The sequence below is a fragment of the Anguilla rostrata genome, chromosome 8 (genome assembly GCF_018555375.3).
Source record: "Anguilla rostrata isolate EN2019 chromosome 8, ASM1855537v3, whole genome shotgun sequence".
Classification (NCBI taxonomy): domain Eukaryota; kingdom Metazoa; phylum Chordata; class Actinopteri; order Anguilliformes; family Anguillidae; genus Anguilla; species Anguilla rostrata.
The window spans coordinates 44,798,239-44,823,401 of NC_057940.1; the positions used below are offsets into that span (position 1 = coordinate 44,798,239).

Here is a 25,163-nt window from a genome sequence, read left to right on the forward strand (position 1 = left end):
ATGCTACACTGGCGACAACATAAAAATTCACAGTGCGATATACGAGTGCTCTGTTCCTGAATCAATGATGGCACCAGCTCTTCAGTGCACATGCTGCTCCGAGACAAAGACGGGTGAAATTAAGAAACGATGGTAAATCTAGGTCCTCGCACGACTGTGCGTGTGATCCGTGGATCCGGCGCTGACTGCATATGCATCACAGTAAACTAAAAACTGTTGGTGAAGGGGTGGGGGGGGTGTTTATTGGGCAGCTGCTCACGATTAGTGGCCGGCCCACCCTCTAATGTCTATGGTAGAGGAATCGCTGAAAAAAATCTATTTGGGCAGCCCATCCAAATAGTGAATGTATGAGAAACACAGAGAAAATGCCCTGCGAGCCTCTAAGAGGATCTCCGGCTGTAAAATGGGGCTTTAGGCACCCCAGAAAAAGAGTACTTGAGTAGTCTCAAGGACAAATCATCTTGTCATCGTGTGGAGAAAATCGTAAAATGCCCCACCCATAGCGCAGATTACTGCACTAACAAGTTAGTGAGACTGCACCATATTCAGCCATGAAGAAAAAAGTCCCCTGAAAGCTTTTTTCTTATTGGCCCACATGGATCATGGCAGGAATCACCAGGGTTTCGCTCTCAGACAGGGGAGGAGGAGGTAGAATTACAAAAGTGTGTTACAGATGTAGATTTCATTAGGTTGGGTCAGTCCAGCAGAGAGCCACGATATGCCTTCTAGATTCAAATATTAACAAGAAAAAAGAAGGCCGGGATGTGTGATACAAATGTGTGTTTATGCAATATCTTATTCACAGTGGTATCTATTGCAGTTTGGTAAAAAAAAAAAAGGTTTGATCCAGGATTCATTTACAGGGGGGCAAATGTGTTAGGTCTAGCCATATACTAGGTTTTGACCTGTTCTTGTTTTTACTGAGTTAGCTGCAATAATTTTGCTACTATAGCTAATATTCTTTGGTAACTAGATAGGTAGTTTATTCGTCTAGTAAGCTCACTAGCTCACATTACTGATCTAACATTAGCTAAACAGACTCACAGCTGATGGCTACATTGACAGCTAGTTGACCAGTTGATGCTAAGCGTTATGCATCTTTGAAGCTATCTAGGTTGCTAGCTTACTTCACCAAATCGAAAAGTTAATACAAGACATGACTGATGTCAACATTATTAATTACAATATGAATCCATAACCTTAGCTGCATGGATAGCGTTGGCTATATTGGCCAACTTCTGTAGGTATAAGGTGACATTTTGAGACCTTAAAAAACTAACTTACTGCTGGCTACGTGTTAAGTTCTAACATTACGTTAAGTTACTTGCAATGCAAACTGTACCATTATTCTTTGTTTTATTCCCCCCGGTGAATCTGGTAAGGGGGTCATGCAAAGATGTCATTTATGATTTTTAGTGGGCCAGTATATCAGACTCTGCATACTTAAAGTAAAACTTTGAAACTAAAGAAAAATTTTGAAGACACTTTTTCTTCAACTGGTTCAGACTCTTTATTCAGTAACTTAGCAGAATGTGCTCATAGCACTGTGATGAATGATGGGATTTTGGAATACAACCTTCCACAATTTAAATATTTTCCCAAATGCATCCAAAAAATTAATGAAAGGGCAATTTTTTTCTGGGAACCCCTGTCTCCTCCTAGCCTTCCATCCTTCCTTTTCTCACACAAGTGGTTTTAAGCCTCTGATATTATTTATAGCATTTTGTCCTCTGTGGCCCTCAGACGCTTATTGTTTTTCAGGTCACAGGGTCAGAGGTTGAAGGTTTTGTCAGCACAGAAATATTTCCACTCCTACCTGCAGCCATAATTTTTTTTGGTTACCAGTTTGATTTTTTTTGTCCTCTTTTTCCATTATTTAGATCTTCTTTCAAAACATGTACTTTATATCTTTTCTAAACTACTCTGTTGTTACCTGACATTGTTCATGCATATCTCCCCTCTCACGGGGAAGTGCATGTGAGTGTAGTCTTGAGTGTGTCTGAGGTAAATGATAAACTATGCCTGTGTCAGGAAATTCTAAGTGATATTACTTATTTGATGGAGAGGCTTGACTAATATTTTGCCATGTCATTTCAGCAAATAAATTCTGGTGAATATCGGATTTGGCCAGGACATAAATGTTTTATATGCCTACCAACAATTCCAGAGAAATGTTAAATCAGTATACGATGCCGATGTTGTTGATGGATGACCATGACTGTGATAACAGAATTCAACGGAGAAAAAATGAACAAATATACTAGTATTATTGCAATGTTTATTGTAATACAATCACATTAAAATAATTTGGGTGTCTCTCTCTTCACAAAATTGAAAGGAAGTGGGGATTGTTGATGTGAGCTGTGGGGCATCACTAATGCTGAGATGAAAGGCAAGGTACATGCATGAGCTGAATAGCCTGCAGGACACATTTTTTGTTAGTCTATTTCAGGAAGACAGTTGTAATGGTTCCTGAATATGAATAATGTAAAGATGTATTTTCAAAGCATCCTTCAACTAAGTTATTGCAGTTATCTTGGAAATAACTCATAGCACAGCACTCTACATCCTGAATGTATCCCCTTGATAGACCTCACATGCAACAGACTCTGGGATTTCTTAAAATTGGGTACCTCTTGAAGTAAAAGTGGTATGTTTTTTAACTTCATAAAATGCACAAGTCACTGGGAACCATCAATTCTTTGTTTTTGTTCTGTTTTTATTTAAATTGTTTAAAAATGTGAAAGCTTTCACTTCAGCCATCAGTCATCTGCTGGAAATCAAACAAGCTCCCCCACTAAATTTCAGATTGCCCAGTCCTGCTACTTTTTCAATTATGATGTTTGTTTTATTTGATTTTGTTGGCAGTTGTAACAGGCATCAGTTGTGTTCCAGTTAATGGGCGGGGCAGGAGGGTGGTTGGTTGAGGGGTGAGGGAAGGAAGAATCCAAACTCAAGTTACATTGGGTGTGGCTAAAATTGCTGGTACAGTGTACTCCTGTTAAAAAGTAGTACCCAGCCCTTAAACTAAACACACCAGATTCATGCAGTCTGTTTTGGCGTGTGTATGAGTGTGATAACCGTTTGCTTCATAGACACCTGTTCGGTGCACTACGCTGCGTTTAACATGCAAAGGCTTTTGGGGGTGCTCTAAGTATACTTTATGTCCACTTTAGGATGCTTGGGTAGATATTTGTAATGAGAAGTCTCCGAATACATATTTTTATTTAAAGTGTTTTGAGTATTTCTGTCCCAATTTTTGGTATTGGACATTGAGACTGTATGTTGCTCAAGATTTCCTGGGACCCACAGGGATCTCAAAGTAGGCATTTTTTCTGCCTGTTAAACTTCCTGTATAGTTGGGCATTGAATCGGTCTTTCCCCAGAAATAGTTGACATTTTAGCAGTCACTTGTTTTTGAGTTTCAGTGTTATTAGATCTTTAGACCCGAGAGCTGAATGTGGATAATTTAGGAACTTTTAAATTATATTTTATCTTCTGCCGTCTCTTCTCATTTCTGAAGCTTGCGGCAGTTTGCGGGCCTTCACTTCAGAAGGCGATAGCAAGTTTGCAAAACGTTATTGCAATGTTGTGCCAAAGTCATATTTCTTTCATGCAACCGGCCGTTTTATGTCCTAATTTTTTTTTCTTGGTGGGTAAAGTTTGCTAGTTCAGAATGTTGGGTAATTACAGCGTGCGATCGGCAAGATGCTCATTATCTTGTTTTTTCTGTTGTCGTTTGAAGTGTTTTGGCGGTTTTGGTTTTTATTTTGTTTTCCCAATGTGCATCTTGTTTGCCCTTGAGAAATCTGGTTTGTGGTCAGATCTGTGCGCTGTGTTGAGGAATGTTTATGCTCTTTTCCTTTTTTGTGTGGGATTTGTGCATTCTGAAAGTCATGTTGATGAGGTAACGGTAGATTCCGTTGTATAAATACCTGATAGCCTGGAGAGCTTCCCATGGATCAGAATGGTGCCCTACCTGAAATAAGCTGCACTCTGACACAGGCTGTTTTTCATTAGCGCAGTTGCATTGCACATCCACTTGAGATGACAATTAGGGGGAAAGAAAAGACCACTTCTGAAGCCTGTTTGTCTCAGGCAGGCAAAACAGCCAAACACCGTCTGGACAGGTGGGCCTGGAGATGTTTCATTTTTTTCCAGCAGTGGAAGGGGCTGCAGCCGTCGCTCATGCAGAGTGACGTGTGCCTGTAGCTGCGTGAAGCACATAACCCACGGGGCCAGGTCTGTGCAGCACGACCGCTCTTTACGCCCTGTACGCTCCGACTTGAAGCACGACGGCTTCAGTCCGTGTTTATGTTGCTTATGGTGCAACTTCTGCTTTCCCAGTTCAAAATCATATGAAAAACTAAAGACAGCAAGCAAACCAATGGCACCAAAATGGATTTTCCTTACAGCCTCTGTTGAATAGATGCACCAGCGTTTCGGTATTGAGGGTGTGTACTTGAATTTGAGGATACGTTTCGTAAGGCTCAGTACGAGAAGTGCCAGGTATGTGGACGTAGGCGTAGGAATGGACTCTCAGAACAGTGAAGGGCTTTTGTTGATTTCCTCGGCATTCTGGTGGCCCTTGCACTGAGGGGACCCTCGTCTGCGGTGGCGGTCTTTGCCCTGCGTAACATCCTCCACATGGGGATTTATGTGTTTATTTTCTCAAGACGTTGTCTGGGCTGGCACAGCCCGGCCACGTTAGACGTGCGTGACAGGCACTGGCCGGACGAGCCCGGCTCTTAAAATATCTCCTCCCGCGGCCGGCTGGAGGCCTGTCTGTGTTTTCACAGCGGGCCCCGGGAATTCTGCGCCAGGGTGCTCCCAGTTCAGCCCACAGAGGGCCCTAAGTCTCTGCTCTCACCCTCCCTTTCTGTTCCTCTGCGTCCGGTTGTCCTGCTCCTTCATGCCTTACCTGCTCATGGCATTCATAACCTCGGTCAACCTCAGCACAGTTAGGGTAGCAAAATGAGAATGAAGTCCAGTGAGAATCGTCCTGAAGTCATTCACGTTTAAAAAAAAAAAAAAAAAAAAAAAAAAGAAGAAAAGGAAATTTTAACGTTCTTTCCCCACTAGTGTAAAAATCGAAGACCGTCTGAGAAGGGATTAGGTCGCCCTCTTGATGGGGAGATATGTCTTCCGTTTTCATTCATGGGGATTCAGAGTGGGATCTTCCAGGCCGCGTCGGGAGGCTGCTCCTTGCCTTAAGAGACAAAGGCTTATCTGGGGCCTGAGCCTAGCTTGTTAATTTTTTCCAGTGCGTGCCTGTCCAGTGACTCTTGTGTGTGTCTGGGCGGGGGGGTTTATTAGCTCTGCTATCCTCTGTGTGGTGGAAGCCCCTTCCCCAGTTATACATCCTCTCTCTCCAGCCTCCTCCCACATTGTCAGTCTGCTCATAAACTGCAGGAGAGAGGGCCAGCATGAAACCAATATTTCTGCTGTTAACACGCCACGCACTGAGAGGAATGGATGGCTAGATCCAGAAATGGTGATACGGAGACTGGGACACAGCGGGGTTTGGCTGGGGAGGGGGGGAGTCTCTGTTTGTCCATGCCGATGCAGGCATGGAGAGACTCGGATGAAAGATCCGTGTTCACTGCGGAACAGCTTAATTCCCTCCGAGCAGCCAAGCGAGGACCCCACGGGCGGCCCCGTCTCGCGGGAATTGAGCAGCCCCCTGGAACGAAGCCGCTTCCGCGCGCTCGTTAAGGTAGCGGCAGCGCCAGTCGTGCTTCCCCACTGCGCCCACTCCGCCTCTTCTGCCGTTTTCCCCCGCGATTGCCCGTCCGCTGCTCAGTTTGGACAGCTGACTCCACTCTTCTGTGCCCCGCTTGTCCTGGTGTCTGTTCCAACATGGGCCAACCTTCAGCCTCCCAACTGACTAATCTCCGTTTCTCTTTCGAGGAGTCTTATGTTCAAGTTAAGTACCGTGCTGAAGTGTAGATTTGGCTGTATTCTGTAGTCAAATCCAAGGGGCCAAGTTCAGTTGATGGAGGGGAGAGAAGCCTCAGGAAAGGGGCGAGTGAAGTGCCGATATGCTTAAATCCAGGGCCACAGTATTTCTCTTAATCATTAGAGAGAGAGAGAGAGCAGCTCTTAAGTAGATGCTTCAATTTCTCATTCATGAAGGAATATATTATCCTCAGAGATTTCAACTTAAACTGGTCTGATGCCACCACAAATCCATTGAAGGAATAATTGACCAAGTAGCTGGAACAACTAATTTTAGAAAAAAACATGTGTATGTAACATGCAGTTCAACTTTAGATCTTATTTTTAAGAACAAATCAGGAAAATACAAAATTCATGGAGCAGTTCAACTGGCTTTCACTGATCATTATATGACTTTTGCCATGAGGAGATTTGTAAAAAAAAAATATAAAAAATAAAAAATACAAGGACATAAATCGCATCTACGAAATGACAAATAAAGAGTCAGTCCATCTGACTACGATATCTAACTGCTGCGTTTTCTCTTAAATACATACAAATATGGACAATATTGAAAGTAAATATCTAAAAACCATTAAAATCAGAGAAAGACTATGTTCCCTCCCATCGATAAACCTGAGAAATGTTGAATATTCTCAAAGTATAAAAGATAAAAGCATGAGGAAATATCACACTACCAGATCTAAGGAAGATAAACATTCAACAAATGAAAAATATGTGAACTGAACTATGAAGGGCAAAATCCAACTTTTATCAAACACTCGCATTAGGAGCAGCTTCTAATCCCAAAATGCTGTGGACAATCTGAAATTTGATTATGGGTAGATCTGATGGGGGAAGTCAAAGCAAGATTAGTATTGTTACTGATCGGCTGTTACTATCTGAGCCCCTAAAACTTGCATGTGTCTTTAATGGTATATTACTTCAGTCCAAGAACTTGTGTCTGAATTTGACACTCCACTAATGCAATTCATGACCTCAAAACTGACCGAACCCAACACTTTGTTCTCCTTTGACAAGGTCCCAGGACTCATTACTAGATATCATTCATTCTTTAAATAAATCTACTGCATCAGATATTCAAGAAGTGAATCTAGAATTTAACTCTCATATTGATACATTTCTCCCCATTATACACCATCTTATAAATATCTGCATAACAAAATCAGTGTTTCCCAAGCAATGGTAACAGTCCCCGATTCCTCCAATGTATATATTTGAGTATCCCACAATCATTTCTAAATACAGACCAACATCAATTCTCCCAGTTATGTCAAAATTTCTTTTCAAAAATCTTGGCGAATCAACTTCGATATCTGGAAAATAAATATCTTAGTAATTATCAGTTTGGTTTTTGTTCTAAAAGATCCGCTATGACTGCAATATTATATTTTACAGAACATATTTGTCAAGCCCTAAACACAGGTCAAATAAGTGATGCAATATTCATTGATTTAGAAAAAGCTTTATCTTCACCTTCTAATAAAAAAGGCAATCTTTTAATTTAATCGTCATCTGCTATCAATATTCTGCTGCTATTACTACTCCCAGTACCATTTTGCACCTTGGAATTTGTCTGGGTACTATTTGTGCTGTTCTTTATGTGTGGAACTTGATATGGATTATTTCATGCAGCTAGCAAATTGGTCTGGTAACCAGGCAACTAGGCAGAACAAATAAGGACTTTCAGTCAGAGAAAGAAATGGAGTCCAGCATGGATGAGGGTGATGTAGAACAGTACATGAGGTTGAGAAGTAGAAGTGAGCCAAATGGGCTAAGCCAATGCTTGACAGCCTGCTATAATTTCTTGCTTGCATCACCATCCCTCCTGTCAGATATTATATATTTTCATTTTGAATGAGGGGAAGGGTAGAAATAGGTGGTTTAGTTAAATTAATTTTTCTCTAAGCCAAATTGGCCAACGGTGTGTTTTTAACCAGAGCATAAGGAGGGTTGTCCACAGTTGTTGCTTTATCTTTTGTAACTGTTTTGTGTCCTCCTTTCCTCCAGTTCAGTACCAGATGGAGATGATGCGCAGCCTGCGTCACGTCAACATTGACCACCTGCATGTGGGCTGGTACCAGTCCACTTACTACGGCTCCTTCGTCAGCCGGGCCCTGCTGGACTCCCAGTTCAGCTACCAGCACGCCATCGAGGAGTCAGTGGTGCTCATCTACGGTACGGCTGTCTCAAAATCTAATCTGCTCGCCCGTCCGTGCGCAGCTAATGAGCAGCGCTCGGAGATTTCTGTCAGTTCTGTTCGCTTTACTTTAGTACTGTTGCCCCTCCCCCCTCCCCTCCTCCGTGCGGAAAGCCCTCTCTGCACAGCCTATTTACTTTCATATTTATTCTTTTGCATCTTTCCACATTTCTTTTTGGTCCATCCTCCTTTTTTTGTCTTCATGGTCTGCTGAGCCTTCCTCCTATCCCCTTTCTTTCAGGCCCTCCCTGCCGTGCTGGCCCTACCTCTGTGGGCAGGCTTGGCAGTTCCCTCTGTGTAAATACCAGCCCAGTGTCTGTCTCAGGCGCAGCAGCAGCCCAGTCTAGACAGGGTTTCCTTCTCGCTGTTTATTTTTCTTGCTATCAGAGCCCTGATGTGTACATTTTGGAATGCCTGAGTAGCTGCTTCATTTTTATTCCTCTTTCCAACAAGTCCCCCCACCCCCATTCCCTCCTCTCTCACTTGATGGTTTGTGGAACCCGACCAGATGTCAAAGAAAACTGCACCTCTGGAACCTCACTTAGTATGCGACCGTATAGTTACGACATATTGCCCTACCACCCCCCGAAAGCACCCCCGCTCTCACCCCCTGCCAGCAAGTCCCATTTATAAGCTCTGATTAAAAAAAGTTTGGTGGGAGGGTTGTGCGTGGGGGTTGGGGGCACACACAAAACCTTAACTGTTTTTAGCAGCCACCCCCGCCGCCCCCCCTGCACAGTCCTGTCAGTAAGTTTCCTCTCTCCCTCCCTCTCCCCCACACCAGATGTGTGGCGTATCAGAGCTTTAGGTCATTTTCCTCTCTTTAAAAATTTTGCCGCACAAGCTGCAGTGAATATTAGTATCAAACCAGCTCACTGTTACCCGAGACCATTTTCTGTAATTTTCCTTTTTTGTTTATTTTCTTAGCCTCTGCCCACCATTCTTGAATTTTCCAAGCTCAATAGGGAGGAGGTATAATGGAAGATATGGCCAGGTGCTGTTTGGTCACATTTATAGCAACCTGCCCAAACATTTACTCCCACACTAACAGACTATTCCCTATCCCATACCCTCTCCCTCCCTCACGCTGACACTCTACTCCCTATCTCATACCCTCTCCCTCCCACACACTAACACATTCTACTCCCGATCCCATACCCTCTCCCTCCCTCACACTGACAGACTCTACTCCCTATCCCATACCCTCTCCCTCCCTCACACTGACACACTCTACTCCCTATCCCATACCCTCTCCCTCCCTCACACTAACAGACTCTGCTCCCTGTCCCATACCCTCTCCCTCCCACACACTGACACTCTACTCCCTATCCCATACCCTCTCCCTCCCTCACACTGACAGACTCTACTCCCTATCCATACCTCTCCTCCCTCACATGACACTACTCCTATCCATACCCTTCACTCCTCACAATGACACTACTCCCTATCCCATACCCTCTCCCTCACTCACACTGACACTCTACTCCCTATCCCATACCCTCTCCCTCCGTCACACTGACACACTCCACTCCCTATCCCATACCCTCTCCCTCCCTCACACTGACACACTCCACTCCCTATCCCATACCCTCTCCCTCCGTCACACTGACACACTCCACTCCCTATCCCATACCCTCTCCCTCCTACACACTAACAGACTCTGCTCCCTATCCCATACTCTCTCCCTCCCTCACAATGACACTACTCCCTATCCCATACCCTCTCCCTCCCTCACACTGACAGACTACTCAATTCAATTCAATTCAAAATGCTTTATTGGCATGACAAGATATAACTTATGTTGCGAAAGCATAGAAAAGAACATATAAAGAACATACACAATTGAACACATGAACATATACGTGGACATACAGTTTACAGACATATTTACAGGCTTACCCAAATAGGCTCACTGGTTGTCCCTCTGTTTATGGCAAGCTGTGATATAATTTGCCGCTAGTCTGATGCATTTTTTGTGTTCTCCTAATAAATAGGGGAGTTTTTGGTGGTCATTTAGAGTTTCAAATTCGGGGCATGTTTTTGTGAATTTCTGGTAGAAATGTTCTCTTATGTCCAGGTATTTTCCACATGTTGGGAGAAAGTGTAGCTCTCTCTCAACCACTCCTTGACGGCAGTGTGAACACAGTCTGTCCTCTCTGGACAGCTAGGTCTGCCTGTGTCGGCCTTTTTCGATGGCCAGGCTGTGCTCACTGAGTCTGTACATTGTCAAGGTTTTTCTCTGTTTGCTATCTGTCACCACGGTCAGGTAGTCAGCCATGGTGTACAGTCTGTTTAGGGCCAAATAGCAATTACGTTTATTTTGAGTTTTTGTCATTTCTTTCCAATAGGTCAAATATTTTTCTTTTTGTTTCATTATAATTGTGTTTGGTCGAATTCTCTGAGCTAGGAGGATGTCACTGTCCTGGGACTGACTATTATTAGTGGTGTTAGGATTTTATTCAGTGAGTCCCAGGACCAGTTGACTGAGGGGACTCTTCTTTATATTCACCTCTTGGCATTTCAGGGCTTTGTAATGATAGTAGTGGGGGTCACTCATTTTTAAATGTTTCCAAAATTTGATGGCTCTTTTCTGAATATTAATTAGTAGTGGCTATTGGCCTAATTCTGCTCTGCATGCATTATTTGTGGTTTTCCTCTGAACCCGTAGGATACTTTTGCAGAACTCTGCATGCAGGGTCTCAATTGGATGTTTGTCCCATTTTGCAAATTCATGTTGTGTGAGTGGACCCCACACCTCACTGCCATAAAGTGCAATTGGTTCAATTGTTCAAATTTTTAGCCAAATGCCAATTGGAATTTCTATTTGGACGGAGTGTAGCACAGTGGGTAAGGAACTGGGCTTGTAACCAAAAGGTCGCAGGTTCGATTCCCGGGTAGGACACTGCCGTTGTACCCTTGAGCAAGGTACTTAACTGAAATTGCTTCAGTATATATCCAGCTGTATAAATGGATACAATGTAAAAATGCTATGTAAAAAAAAAAAGTTGTGTAAGTCGCTCTGGGTAAGAGCGTCTGCTAAATGCCTCTAATGTAATATTTGAATTGACTTTTTAATGGCATAGAAAGCCCTTTTTGCTTTCTCTTTAAGTTCATTCACAGCCAAATGAAAGCTTCCTGTAGAACTGATTTTTAATCCTAAATATGAGTAATTTGTAGTTTGTTCAATTTTAGATGTTCCTAATGTGATATTTATTTTGGGTCCCTGAAGTCTGGATCTTTGTTGGAACACAAGAACTTTAGTTTTTGTGGGGTTTACCCTCTCCCTCCCTCACACTGACACTCTACTCCCTATTCCATACCCTCTCCCTCCCTCACACTAACAGACTCTACTCCCTATCCCATACCCTCTCTCTCCCTCACACTGACACTCTACTCCCTATCCCATACCCTCTCCCTCCCTCACACTAACAGACTCTACTCCCTATCCCATACCCTCTCTCTCCCTCACACTGACACTCTACTCCCTATCCCATACCCTCTCCCTCCCTCACACTGACACTCTACTCCCTATCCCATACCCTCTCTCTCCCTCACACTGACACTCTACTCCCTATCCCATACCCTCTCCCTTCCTCACACTGACACTGTGCTCCCTATCCCATACCCTCTCCCTCCCTCACACTGACACTCTGCTCCCTATCCCATACCCTCTCCCTCCCTCACACTGACAGACACAAGCTCTACCTCCCCTCCCTCTCCTCCACACCCTCGCCCCTGCTGCACCACACTGACAGACAGATGGTGCCAGCCCTGTAGAACAGCTCTGACTGGCTACAGGCTCATGTTCTTCAGTCATTTGTCATTCTTAATACAAGCTACTCTGTCAACTGCCTATCAATAATGCGTCTGTGGAGCTGGAAGAGAGCTCCTTCTGCTGAGGGAAGAATGACGGCGTTTTCTGCTGAGGGAGTAAAGACTCCCCTGTCCGTCCTGCCGCCGAGCCTCTGGACATGCCAGTTGGCTGGCTCCCCTGGGTACGCACTCTGCTCATCCAGCAGAGATCAGGATTTTCTTTTAAGCTCAACTAGTGCTCCACACCCCTTACCAAAACAAAAAACTCTGTGGAAATAAACCAACGCAATGAAGCTTGTGAACGATGTAATTATTCGTTTTTTCCTCAGATGGGGTTACATTAAATATCAAAACCTCATTAACATGGTAATGTGATGATTATGATAAAACTAATACAAGGGCCAAAAACTTACATGTAAGAATAGGGTTATATGAACTATTTCTGTTGTTGTGGTGTGGGTATGTTTATGCCTATAAAGGAATGGCGGTTGTGAGTGGCAGTGAAAATTCAGGGTTTGGGGGCAACTCAAAGCGCCCTGCCGAGATCTACACCTCATCGCACTCCATCTTTGTCATCGTTTTTTTATGTTCCGGTTTATAAATGTCTGGTCGCAACAACGGTGTTCTCTTCAGCAAAGTGCCACGCAGTCAGGTGGGCTCCTTGGTAAATGAGGCTTATTGGTTCCTGTGTGTGCTCTACCTGTGTTGATGTTCACCAGGTTTGACATTCTGCCGGTGAAATCACTTTGTCACATGTACGATTGCCTCTGAAAAATGAGCCAATGTTTCACTAATGCGACAGTCAGAAGTCACTTGGGCGTATCACAGTAAGTCACGAATGACAAATTAATCAAACGGACAGAAAAAAAGAAGCATTACACAAACCCCAACCCCGTGTGAGCTGCATTTATCTGAAAGCATGCTGTACAATACAGGGGTAAGTGATAAGCTTTTTGATTTTTAGGTCCGGAAGAGATTTTTAAAAGGCAGCTCTCAACTAAAGATTTACAGCATCAGGCAGCCCACAGCCAATTTAGTGTCTTTTGTCTGTTTTAATCATCACATCTTTCTTGATTTTTGCAATCTGTCTTCTCAGATAAAATGTTGACTTTTGACCTTTACATCATTTGAGTTCCCTGCGAATCCAGAAGCGGAACACTGTGTTGGAGTGCCTCCGCTATTTCACGCGGTTCCGGGGTGACTGATAGTATTTAATGGGAAGAAAGGGGGAAAATGTGGGGAATTTAAGAATCTTTTCCTTATGTGTCAGTAGGCAAGCATGAGTGACAGTTGTGCTGAGCTTTGCTGGAAGGTTAATAAAGCCTTTTAGACAGAAAATGTCCTTTCCCTGACAGCAGAATTAATCCACTGCGACTCACTTACAAATCTGCTGGCCCTTTCCATATGGTTACATCTACATGTGCCCTTACAGACCCACGGACTCGCGTTTAGATTTTATTCATGCATTGCATTTGGGTCGTGAAAAGCTTGCAGCACGTTTTGTTTTTCCGCTATTTTAAGCATTCAGTGTGAAGAGCCATGACATTGATTGACAGTTTAATGGCTCACTTCACTTTCTTGCTTGAACCAGTTTCAAGGCAGACTAAGAAATGTAGACGTGGTTAAGAAGGTTCCCACGTGGGTGTGTGCTAGACGCACAGTTTTTGCAAAGACTAAGTTGAGGGGGCACCTGTGCCAGAGGTGCTTAACAAGGGGCCAGGCTTACCACGAGTACACTATGAAACCGCTGCAATAGCGAGTTGTGAAGACTGGTAAGGGTTTAGCTGATATGTGACTGTCTCACCTCTGCTTTTTTCCCTTACCTTTTGCTCAGACCCAATCAAGACTGCACAGGGCTCACTGTGCCTGAAGGCATACAGACTGACGCCTAAGCTGATGGAGATCTGCAAGGAGAAGGACTTCTCGCCCGAGGGGTAAGTGTAGTCCCTCTCCCCACTACCAACTCCCCCCCCCACCCCCCTCCCCCCCCCCCACCCGTTCTGTCAAGTTGCTTGCAAAGAAACATGGTAGTGTTCCTTTTCTCAATGGGCTATATCGGGTCTGTCCCTTCATATATCTGAGCACTGAGTATTATTTTTAAGTTTATCATAGATCATAGAGGTCTGCCACCCTGGTCTAGGAGACCCTCGGATAAAAACAAAAACCTATAGTCTTCAGCTTTCCCGGACCCCAGTTTTTTAGTGTCTGTGACCTAAAATATTGTGTTCACAATGATGTACCCAATTTATAAAACTAAGCCCTCCTTGTTGGGAGTTGTTTGTATGCTGATGATGTATGCAGTTTGTTTATTTCTGTATTTTGTCAGTCTTTGGTTTGAAAGTGTGGCAATGACTTATGACTGGCAAGGTGCATTGTTCATTATTCAGTGCTGTCCTTCTCATTTGTAAATATACATTAAACTGATGATCCACCACCCACTCTAGCTGTTTTTTTTTGAGGAAGTAGAGCAAGTTCTTCCTTTCATAACAATGGCAATTACAGAACATGTTTTAAATGTTCGGTATGCAAGTTAATACCCAAGCGGCAACATAACATCAAAGTGAAAATTCATCTGTTGTGACTGATGCATTGAGAATACCTGCATTATGGGTAACGCCCTGTGGTGCTCCAGCAGAGAGGGCGACTGATGCATTGAGAACACCTGCATTATGGGTAACGTCCTGTGGTTCTCTAGCAGAGAGGGCGACTGATACATTGAGAACACCTGCATTGTGGGTAAGGCCCTGTGCTGCTCCAGTAGGGAGGCTGACTGATACATGCACAGCTTCCTGACAGGCTGATCTTTCTGAAGATCACCAGACCACAGATTTATAAAACCGCTATCAGTTGGATTGCAGTTCAGAATTCTATGTTATTTATTCTCTTGCCATACAGGCAATGTTGCCTGATTCTCCTTTTAATCTTTAATGTTTTTACTTGACTGAGTAGCCAAACTATTATATATAAATACACAAGATATAAATTGCATTGTTTCTCAATATCACGCTCAAAAGAATTTCATGAAAAGGAGAAAATGTTATGATTTCCAGTGTAGCGGTGACAAAAGTATGGCTAATGGCTGTAAATGCAGTTGGTATATTTGACTGGAAACAGTGCGTGACGCAGCAGCTCTTCAGAGCTGAACTAACTCGTGACCAGTTTCAGTATTTAAAGCTCACTTGCTTAAGTTTTAATTTTCATGATTTTGTCCATGTTCTCCAAAGTGCAGATGCTTTATGGCTTTAGTACATCCTTTGAGAGCCACTTGCAGTTGTCAAAATGCATGCTCAGTCAGAACGTGATTCTTCCTCCAAACTAGAGATGCTAACACCCTGAGAAATCCACTGCTAACTGTACCAACACGACTACGTGACTTTGCAGAAAAACCCCAGCTTCAGTTAAAGTGAGGGTCGGTGTGTACTTGGAGACGACTGCGGTGATGAGCTCAGTGGTTTAACTCGGGGGGGGGGGGGGTCTCAGAGCACCGGTGCCAGGGAATGCGCTGATAGACGTTTTTCTTCCCCAGTCTGTTTTCTGGATCTAATGATTATTCTTCACGGTTCAGTTCTGCTCATTCGACCGGGCGGTTTTGTTGTATGCCAGCTTTGCCTAGGGAAATCTTTCTCATCACTGCATTTTTGGCAGTTAGGGCCAATAGTTCTACAAATTATGTTTTAAATATGTGCAATTTGCAGTGCTTTTATAACGCAGTGTGCGTGCGCCATGCATTTGCATCAGCAACAAAAAAAAAAGTGTTGTCTTGGTTTCATGCCCTTATGACAATGTCATACCCAGAAACAGTTTTTCACTATTGCATCAAATGGTTAATGTAATTAATGGCACATGCAGGTATAAATTATGTGTAAAAACAAGCTGCACTAAGTTGATGCTCTGTTAAAATAGGTGCCAATATTTCCTTGTACAACAGGACCTCAGAGATTCAAACGTCTGACCAGTCAATTGAGATATAAACCCAGACATAATGTTACACCATCAACATCCTTATTAAAATAGATTTTCAGTTACTATCATTGATGCCAAAAGGGAGCTTTAATTGGAAACAAAGTTCCCATTGCTTAAAAACCTGGATAAGCACGTTGCATTCATTTTCAACACATTTTACTCTTCTTGAATAAAATAATGCATCCATAAAAGTGTTTCATGTCTGATGCTTTTATTAATTAGGAGGGCTAGACACAGTTTGTTGACCAGAATGTTTGTCGATCACTGATGAGATGTCTTGTATGATATGGCTAGAATTGTCCCTTAGTTGCTTTGAACGAACAGTCCATTTGCAGTATTCTACTTTATAAAATTTTGCTCATTAGTTTTCCATTTCTCTGCAATCCAAAACACATCAATTCTCCAGTTAATATTTTTGTTTTTAGGAATGCAGGACAGTAGCGAATGCAGAAATGTTGTTATGCTGTGTCGGCTCTTTCGCGCAGCTAACAGAAGAGGAATTAATGTTCTAATGAAATCCTCCTTTAGGCTTGTTTTATTTGGGCATTATCTCGTAAAAGCATCTATAGCAGTGAAATGACAGCCTGTTTAAAAAAATAAGGCAGGCAGGGTGTCCAGCCGATGCAGCCAGTAAAGGCACCAGGTGCCGGTGCAGGGCAGGGCACTCCAGCGCCGGTTCTACGCTCGCGGGTTCATTTGGCGGCGGGTGACGGGCCGCCCCAGGAACAAAGTTGGCTGCATCCCCGCGGAGCGAACATTCTGGGTTTTTTCTCCCTCATCTCCCCATTGCCCCTGGCTGGCATTGCAGAGCTGCATAAGCTCTGATTCTGACAAAATGGCGGTCTCCTCAAAGTGTGTTACTTTGCCTAGTAACTAGTCACAACAAACCAAGTGGGAGAAAAGAGTGCTGGCTTGCTTTGCTGGCATTGCTGGAGGGCTAGTGCTAGTTGCTGGTGTTCAGGATCGCGATGAGTGTTGTCGTTGAGGAGGAGTCCTGCTAGAATTGGGAATAAAAAATAAATAACAAAATAAAAAAACTGGGAAAAATCTGCTCAAAAGGCGTGAGTAATGAAAGTAATTATTCTGTGCTTTTCAGAGGCCCAAACAACCACCGTTCCTAAAGGGTTCATATCTGAGGTTCTGCTGTATATTTTTTCCATTTAGGATACTGAACCATTTCCTAGCTGAAAGAATATTTGTAATTGAACATGATTTAACTGTATTCCTGTTTCGAACATGCGCCGCTGGCTCATAGGGTTGTAAGGCGGTGGGTGGGGGAGGTTAGGGGAGAGAAAAATGAATTTGCTTTCAGTTAGCCGACTGCTCATTGGAGTGCAATTCATAGTGGTGTATTTGTATGTAGGGTCTATACAAACATTGATCTCCAGTTTTGTACAGATTCAAGATGTGAAATATTTCTTCACACCCACGTGAATACCTCAGAAAGGTTGGAGTTTGATTGGCAGTGAGAAAGGCGACTCTTCTTTGTATTAGAAGGCTGTAGGCCACAAGTTGAATTAATGTTTTTGATGTTCATCCAACAAAGACTCTTTGTGAATGCTAGTGCACATTGTTTCCTTGTATGTAATTCTCTTTCTGTAATTCCTTCTGTTTAATGTCAAGTTTGTAAGTACTTTTACATACCTGTAATTACAGTCAAAATGGGTACATATCATTCTGCATAGTCTTTAGCACTTAGCCATACAAGAAGCCTGCTGTGTAGCCTTATTATTCTATCCTTCATTTAGATGTGCTTATAGCCTTGGTGCTTGGTGTTTGAAAATCATCTGTGCGAGGCGTCACTTCACTGAAAACATGGTTTGAGTATGACCTCTTCTGTTAACTGACAGATTCTTTCAAGTAGCACTGTCAGAGAACCATTAATTCTTTTTCTTTCTGAAGCTCAAAAGGAAAATGGCATTAGGGTCTATGTGAACAATAAGGACTAAGCGAGAACCGCATTTCTCCACCTCTCCATCACAAAAAGACCTTCTTTCTGTCGTCCTGCCGGAGTGTTCACGTTATGCAATAATGGCATTCTCTTTGGGGTCTTACTGGTGTAAAGTTTTCATCTTGTATTGAATGGAGGATTCTTACCCGACCCAGGAACGTGTGACCTACCATGGGTTGTCTGGGTGAGTCATAGCTCTAGGGGGTCGAAGCCCTGGATTTAAGTTTTCATTGTAAATGAGATGGAAAGAATTGGCCGTCAAGGCAACTTTGTTCTATGGGGGTGTGCCTGGAGCCCTGACTGGAACCATACCCTCTAGGGGGGTCCAGAAACAAGCCCCCTCAGGATAATTTTTTTTTGAAAGAACAGCCATGAAAAGATCACGTCTGGCCTGTGTGACTTTGCGTGTGCTTGTGTCTGTGTGCCTTTGCGTGTGCGTGTGTCTGTGTGCCTTTCCATGTATGCGTGCCTGTGTGCCTTTCCGTGTATGCGTGCCTGTGTGCCTTTGCATGTATGCGTGCCTGTGTGCCTTTCCGTGTATGCGTGCCTGTGTGCCTTTCCGTGTATGCGTGCCTGTGTGCCTTTGCATGTATGCGTGTCTATGTGCCTTTGGGTCTATGCGTGCCTGTGTGCCTTTGCGTGTATGCATGTCTATGTGCCTTTGCGTGTATGCATGTCTATGTGCCTTTGCGTCTATGCGTGCCTGTGTGCCTTTGCGTGTATGCATGTCTATGTGCCTTTGCGTGCGCGTGTGTCTGTGTGCCTTTGCGTGTATGCGTGCCTGTGTGCCTTTGCGTGTATGCGTGCCTGTGTGCCTTTGCGTGTATGCGTGCCTGTGTGCCTTTGCGTGTATGCGTGCCTGTGTGCCTTTGCGTGTATGCGTGCCTGTGTGCCTTTGCGTGTATGCGTGCCTGTGTGCCTTTGCGTGTATGCATGCCTGTGTGCCTTTGCGTGCATGCATGCCTGTGTGCCTTTGCGTGTATGCATGTCTATGTGCCTTTGCTTGTATGCATGTCTGTGTGCCTTTGCGTGTATGCATGTCTGTGTGCCTTTGCGTGTGTGTGTGTGTCTGTGTGCCCTTGCGTGTATGCATGTCTATGTGCCTTTGCTTGTATGCATGTCTGTGTGCCTTTGCGTGTGTGTGTGTGTCTGTGTGCCCTTGCGTGTATGCATGTCTATGTGCCTTTGCTTGTATGCATGTCTGTGTGCCTTTGCGTGTGTGTGTGTGTCTGTGTGCCCTTGCGTGTATGCATGTCTATGTGCCTTTGCTTGTATGCATGTCTGTGTGCCTTTGCGTGTGTGTGTGTGTCTGTGTGCCCTTGCGTGTATGCATGTCTGTGTGCCTTTGCGTGTATGCGGGCCTATGCTCGTCACATGTCTGTGTGTATGCCTGTCTCCATACCCCACAGGTGTAATTAGACCCTGTTTGTGAGGTTGAAACTAAAACAAAATATTAAATAACTTTAATTATAATATAATTTCTTTGTATATATTATTCATTCAGGCATGCCAGGCTTTGAAAGGCTTATGCTTTATTAAGAACTTTTATGAATATTGCACATTTTTACTGCTGCAGAATATTGCCTGCATAATTTTTTGTGGAGCGAAGGGGATGGTGATGAGTTTGATTGTAGTAAAATTGGTGGTGGGTAAATAGAGATGCTGAAGATGAAGCCCGTGTCACTGCAGTGTGCCCGTGCCTCTGTGGGGGGGTGCAAACGCGCTGGTGCCCCGCTCACACGCCTGCCACCCCCCCCCCCCCCCGTCCTGCAGGGATCGCTGGATGCCAGCATTCTGGGGCCGAATCTGACAGCACTCTGACAGAGCACCCCTCCCTCACTCTCCGTCTCTGCCTCCCCCCCTCCCCTCAGCGCCGTCTCCCAGTGTCGCACGCACTCTGTCTTTCCCTCATTCAAATGCTGAAGGAAGCTGTAAGTAATAACCCCCCCCCCTCCCCACCCCGCTTTGAGACTGGGAGACCCAGAGAGGTGTGTGCCTTCCTGTATGTGAGCGATGAAGCTAATCTGAGTAGCTTTGCGGGGTCTGGAAACTCGAGATGTTCTAAATTAAAAAGTCATGGCCCTCCCTTCCCTCAGACGCGTAAGGGAGCATGGCCAGGCCTTGGCGCTATGCACATCGCGGCAGCAACATTAGCATTAGCTCTTACTGCCTCTATTTCTTATTTACATTTGTGTCAGGGGTGCTTTATTCATATGAAAGGGCTTTATTAAGCTGTACGTGTCTTGCCTGCATCTGTGCTTATCACTGCATCAGGCAGCGATAATGCAGTTGCTGGCCCATGAGTGAGTACACAAAAAACAATAACCAATAACCATGTTTGGTTTTGAATACCAATCGCATTCAGCATTGGCCATACAGACAGGACACATCCAAACTCATTAATCCAGACAGTCGATCAGTTTTGAGAATGTATGACTTGTATAAAGACAAATACAAACACAAAAGTCCCACCCCACCCCCCCGCAGTCCACAAACGGGTGCAGTTTGTAGGTTTCCACTGAGTTTGTTGCTCGTCTTCTCGTCCGCAGGCTGAAGAAAGCGAACATCGGGTTCGAGCACATGTTTGAGGAGGTGCCGATCGTCATTAAGAACTCCCACCTGATCAACGTGCTGATGTGGGAGCTGGAGGAGAAGTCTACGGTGGCAGACAAACACGAGCTGCTCAACCTGTCCAGCAGGTCAGTGTCCCTGCCTCATGCCCCTGTCTTTGCCCGGTCTCACATTTTTCCTCTTGTTCTCCACGTCTGTGTATCACTTCCTTCTAAAATGCCCAACTGGAGGCTACAGAGTGGCTCTTCTTGCTAAAGAACTGCAGTTCAGTGTGCTACTAACTACTAATGCCGGATTTTTGTATTCACTCAAACAAAAATGGATCATTGGATTGGATATTTTGAAAATTAATCAGGGGAACGCTTGTAGTATCTACTGCATATCTGGCAGCAGCACGGTGGTTTGAGGCTCATTTGATACCTTGGACCCTTGATGACTTAAAGCCATTTAGCCAACAAATGTGTTTCATATTGTATCAGCATAATTTACATCTGAATCTAGTCCCACCCCCCAATTCCCATAGAGATTCATTCAAATGCAAGTTTGAGTTTTTGTATCGTCTGTATAGTGTATCTGTATAGTGTATTCTACACTTCCTGCTAACGTATGGCCTTCACTGTAGCATACACTCCTTACTAAAGCATGGATTTGCAGTATAGCGTGGTGCATTGCACCTATGGTCTGGTTTCTAATCTTGCCGGGACCAGTGCTGACTATGGCTGGCAGTAGAGTCCTGCACAGGTCCTTTTTTTCCTGGCTTATTAATTCTGAGACCAAACATCTCAAAAAAGAAACGGTGCCTGCAGTCCACCTGACCCGCACTAAAGTAACCCTGACCTCGCCCCGCTGCCTGTCATCATATGGGCCTTTTACACAATATCCCCACCTCTTACAGTTTATGAAATTTTTTTTCTGAGATTGGACGCAGCGAATAAAGAATGCGGTGCCATGGAAAATGAGTATTTTAATATTGACTGAGCCAAAGGTTTGCCGAACAAATAAAGCAGTTCTTCGCTTATGAAACATTTTTTCTGAGCAGAGTGTGGAATGTGCAGTGAATGAAGACCGCCGTGCCGTCGAAAATGAGTACGCATTTTTGAAAATGTCTGGCAAAGGTTGGACAAGCCTCCAAATGTTCTACATGTACTGTAGGCCTGTGCACATGTCTTGGTATTATTAACCATTATCCGCCTTTTTTAATGAATGAAATGTCACTGCAGCTTGTAAAACCTGCAGAACGAATCCCATTAACATTTCTCACTTTTTCCATGACACTTACTTATTGAAGACTTCAATAAGAAAATGGCATAGGGATAAAAAAAATAAGCCTTTCCACCAATACCCTCCACACTGGACAGACAGGTCTGACATATAATTATAAGTCATAAGAGATTGTTGAAATTGTTTTAAAAAGTACGCTTTTGGGAAGTTTATTCAGTATTGCTGTATTGTCTAGAACAGCCTAACCCCCTGCTCACACATGCCACGGACGGACGCACGCTTACACTTATGCGCGCACACACGGAAAAATAATTTTAAGGCTCAGAAAAGTTTGGGGAATTATTTTTGTTATTGCATAATTCAAATGGACCTGCCCTGCCCAGCCCTGAGCCATTCCACTTCCCAGCCACTCATACGCAGGGCTTCATCAGCCTTCCTACTGTATTTTTAGTGTTTTTTTCCATTGGCAATAGGGCAGGCCTTTCACAATGCCATGCGTATCCGGATACGATCATCACAAAATGATACGTTGCCTGATACAGTACATTGCAGGGGTTTTTTTCCTTCTTTTTTTCTTCAAAGAAAATCTCACTGAAATTTTCAAAGAACAGTTCATTTATTTCCATTGTAGATGTAACCAAGGAGGCTATAGCCCTAGAGCACTGGGTCATAACAAAAACTTAAATAATTACAACTTCATTTTATAGGCTACAGTCTTGGTTTACAAAAAAATGTTTTCCATTGTTTTTTATAGGATTCATTTTCAGCATAATTTTAAACTTCGCTTGAAAGTTTCCTTACCGAGTTTTGAAAGGTTTTTGTTCAGGAAAAAAGCCATAATTTTACATTACATTACATTATAGGCATTTAGCAGACGCTCTTATCCAGAGCGACGTACAACAAGTGCATAGGTTTCATGATGTAGAGGCGCAAAAGAAACACTAGAGTGAAGTAAGGATCGTAGTGCCAGAAGTGACCACATCGATCAGGACTCCAACCCTGTAGAGTAAGCTTGTTCAGCAAGCAAGAATCCTACCAAGTACAAACTAGCACTGGAATCACATTTTATAGGCTACAAACTAGTGCTGTATTGTTTGGGGGAAAAAAACAGCAAATAAAAATCCATTTAAAACCATTTCCCACTTTTTACTTGTCACACACTCTGCTGTCTGTTGGTCCAGGAACCGCTCGAACATTTTGTATGCACTGTTCCATCTTGGCTAATGTGCTACTCTCTTTGCTGTGCTGATGGATTGATGAGTTTGTGGATTGATGTGACTGAAATTCATTGAGTCACTTCTGAAACCCTCATTCTCCACTATGCTATATGGCCACAAATCTAATAAAACTTAAAAGCGACTTTTTTTTCTCAAGAAAAAAAAAAAAAGAAATTCTCCGAACGTATGGAGGTTGCTGGAAATTTTGTCTGAAAAGCCTTGCTTTTTTTTTTGCTTTGAGAGGTTTTCATTGATCTAACTCGCTGACTGTTGGCTCATCCGGATGATGCCTTGAGATGTGAATTCGGAGGTTTTTAGTATTGCCACTGTATTTCATTTGTACGTAACATACTGCAATACTCACATCAAGCTTAAAAGCTGAAATGCCTCCACACATCTGCTTTGAGCCTGGCAAGCGCTAGTTGTAACGTTAGCTGCGATCAAGCTCCCAACTGCACACAAAGAATTGAAAGAATTGAGGAAATATTGGGTAGCATTGCTTTGGAATACATTTTATTTAATTTCGGCGAGGCAAGATAGCCTATATTGTTTGTAGTACCGTAATTTGGCCTCATTTTAATACTTTTAATGGCAGGCCTGGATTTTGGCAGTCTGAATGAATGAGTTATAGACGGTGTATGTCTTGTATGTGTGAGTAACTTGGAATTTTTGTACGTTCAAAACGTGTTTTTTATGAGAGATCATTTCTTTTTGCAAAGCGTTTTATTATGAGAGTGAGAAATGCGAAGTGACCCTGTAAGAAACGGTTGTGGATTATGGCTATCCTTGTGTGAATTTGTACAGTCTGATGAGTGTGTACCGTTTAGCAGTTTCGGTTTGCTATGTATGTAAAACAGTGGCTGTGACAAAGGGTGCGGTGGCGTAAGTGTAAACGCATCAGAAGCGCCGGTGAAATATGGCCAGTGTATGTACTCACGGATCTGACGGCCATCCAACGAGCCTTGATGGACAAAAGAATCAGCAAGCCCGTAGAATTAGAGCTCCCTAGGTCGCAACTTGTGTACCCTTCTGTCCTGCTCCGTTTTCTGTTATTTTGTGGAGATGCACTTTTAGTGTTTGTAAGGTTTATAAGGTATTTTGATAGGCTTATCTGCAGGTAGGAATCCTCTTCGCTGTTTTGCTAAGCTAGAACCGGAAAACTTGATAGTGGAGAATAGGAGCAGGCGCATATGTCCCAGCAGGCTTTGCATATGAGAAAATAACAGTGTGAGATAAATTAGGAGAAATTGCGTAGTTGAAACAATATGTTTTTAGCAGAATGGGCATCTAGGTGAAGGTTGACATGATCACAGACTATAGTGCAAAGTAAATGAAGTGACCATGAGCAAGCTTAGTTTCCTTATTGAACGGTATAGGCTATATAACAGTCTGTAGAAAGCATTGATCGTTAAAGTGGAGGGTTAAGTAACGTGTGAAATCTATTGCACTGATGTGCTTTTGTCATGTTTAGTACTAGTAGTTATAATTATGAGTGAGTCATGATTTTAAATGTAATGTTTTAATGGGGAGTTGCAGAACGTACATGCGTAGTAATTGTTTGTATGTGGCTAGATAGAGAACAGGGCGAGGTAACATGAATGTAGAAACGTGGCGTTTGCTGATAAGAAGGTTTTGTAGGGTAGCCAAGTGAAGAAATATAGTTAGTAGAAATGGCACAGTGGTGAACTGGTGTAACTTTTTTAATAAAAGGAATACATTTGCCGTCATGAAATGCATATGGGTGGCCGTGAGTGAGTTTTGGTAAAGCAAATATAAGCGTAAGAAAACGTTAGTGTAAAAGAGGAAATAGAGGAAAGAGAGGGCGAGGCGGGATTCAATCCTTCAACCGGAGGTTTACCAGTGTGTGACTTTGTTAGTGCAGCACCATGACATAGCTGTGCAATGCGTGAAATATCATTAGCAAACCTGTCCGTGGTTTTAAAGAACACAGGCCAGTAAGCACAGAAGAGCTCCCGTTGAATCCATATGGCTCTGCAATATTGTAGCTGGTTAATAACTGAACGTGCAGACCGTACGTCATAATGCAGTGTATACGTTTGGTGAACGGTGGGTAGATATGGTGCAAAAGCAATAATTGAGAAGTAGTAGACAATTATTAGTGAGGGTAAAAGCAGGTTGAAGAAACGTGTTCCTAGCTGGGCTTGAACCTAAAACCCCACATTCCCAAGACTAAAGGTAAAAAGGTATGGGTATTTTGCGTGTGTATGCGCGTTTTTGATTGGGTCGTGTAGGTGAAGATTTGGCTGGT

General features: G+C 43.5%; 1 protein-coding gene across 1 annotated transcript in view; it reads left to right on the forward strand.

Annotated features, from left to right (window-relative positions):
- The window catches only part of eif3hb (eukaryotic translation initiation factor 3, subunit H, b), a 93,355-nt gene that overhangs the window by 50,564 nt on the left and 17,628 nt on the right, over nucleotides 1-25,163 (forward strand). The window contains exons 3-5 of the mRNA XM_064348425.1: nucleotides 7,969-8,136; nucleotides 13,806-13,905; nucleotides 20,435-20,584. Coding sequence (XP_064204495.1) covers nucleotides 7,969-8,136; nucleotides 13,806-13,905; nucleotides 20,435-20,584 — 418 coding nt within the window. The remainder of the gene's footprint in view (nucleotides 1-7,968; nucleotides 8,137-13,805; nucleotides 13,906-20,434; nucleotides 20,585-25,163) is intronic.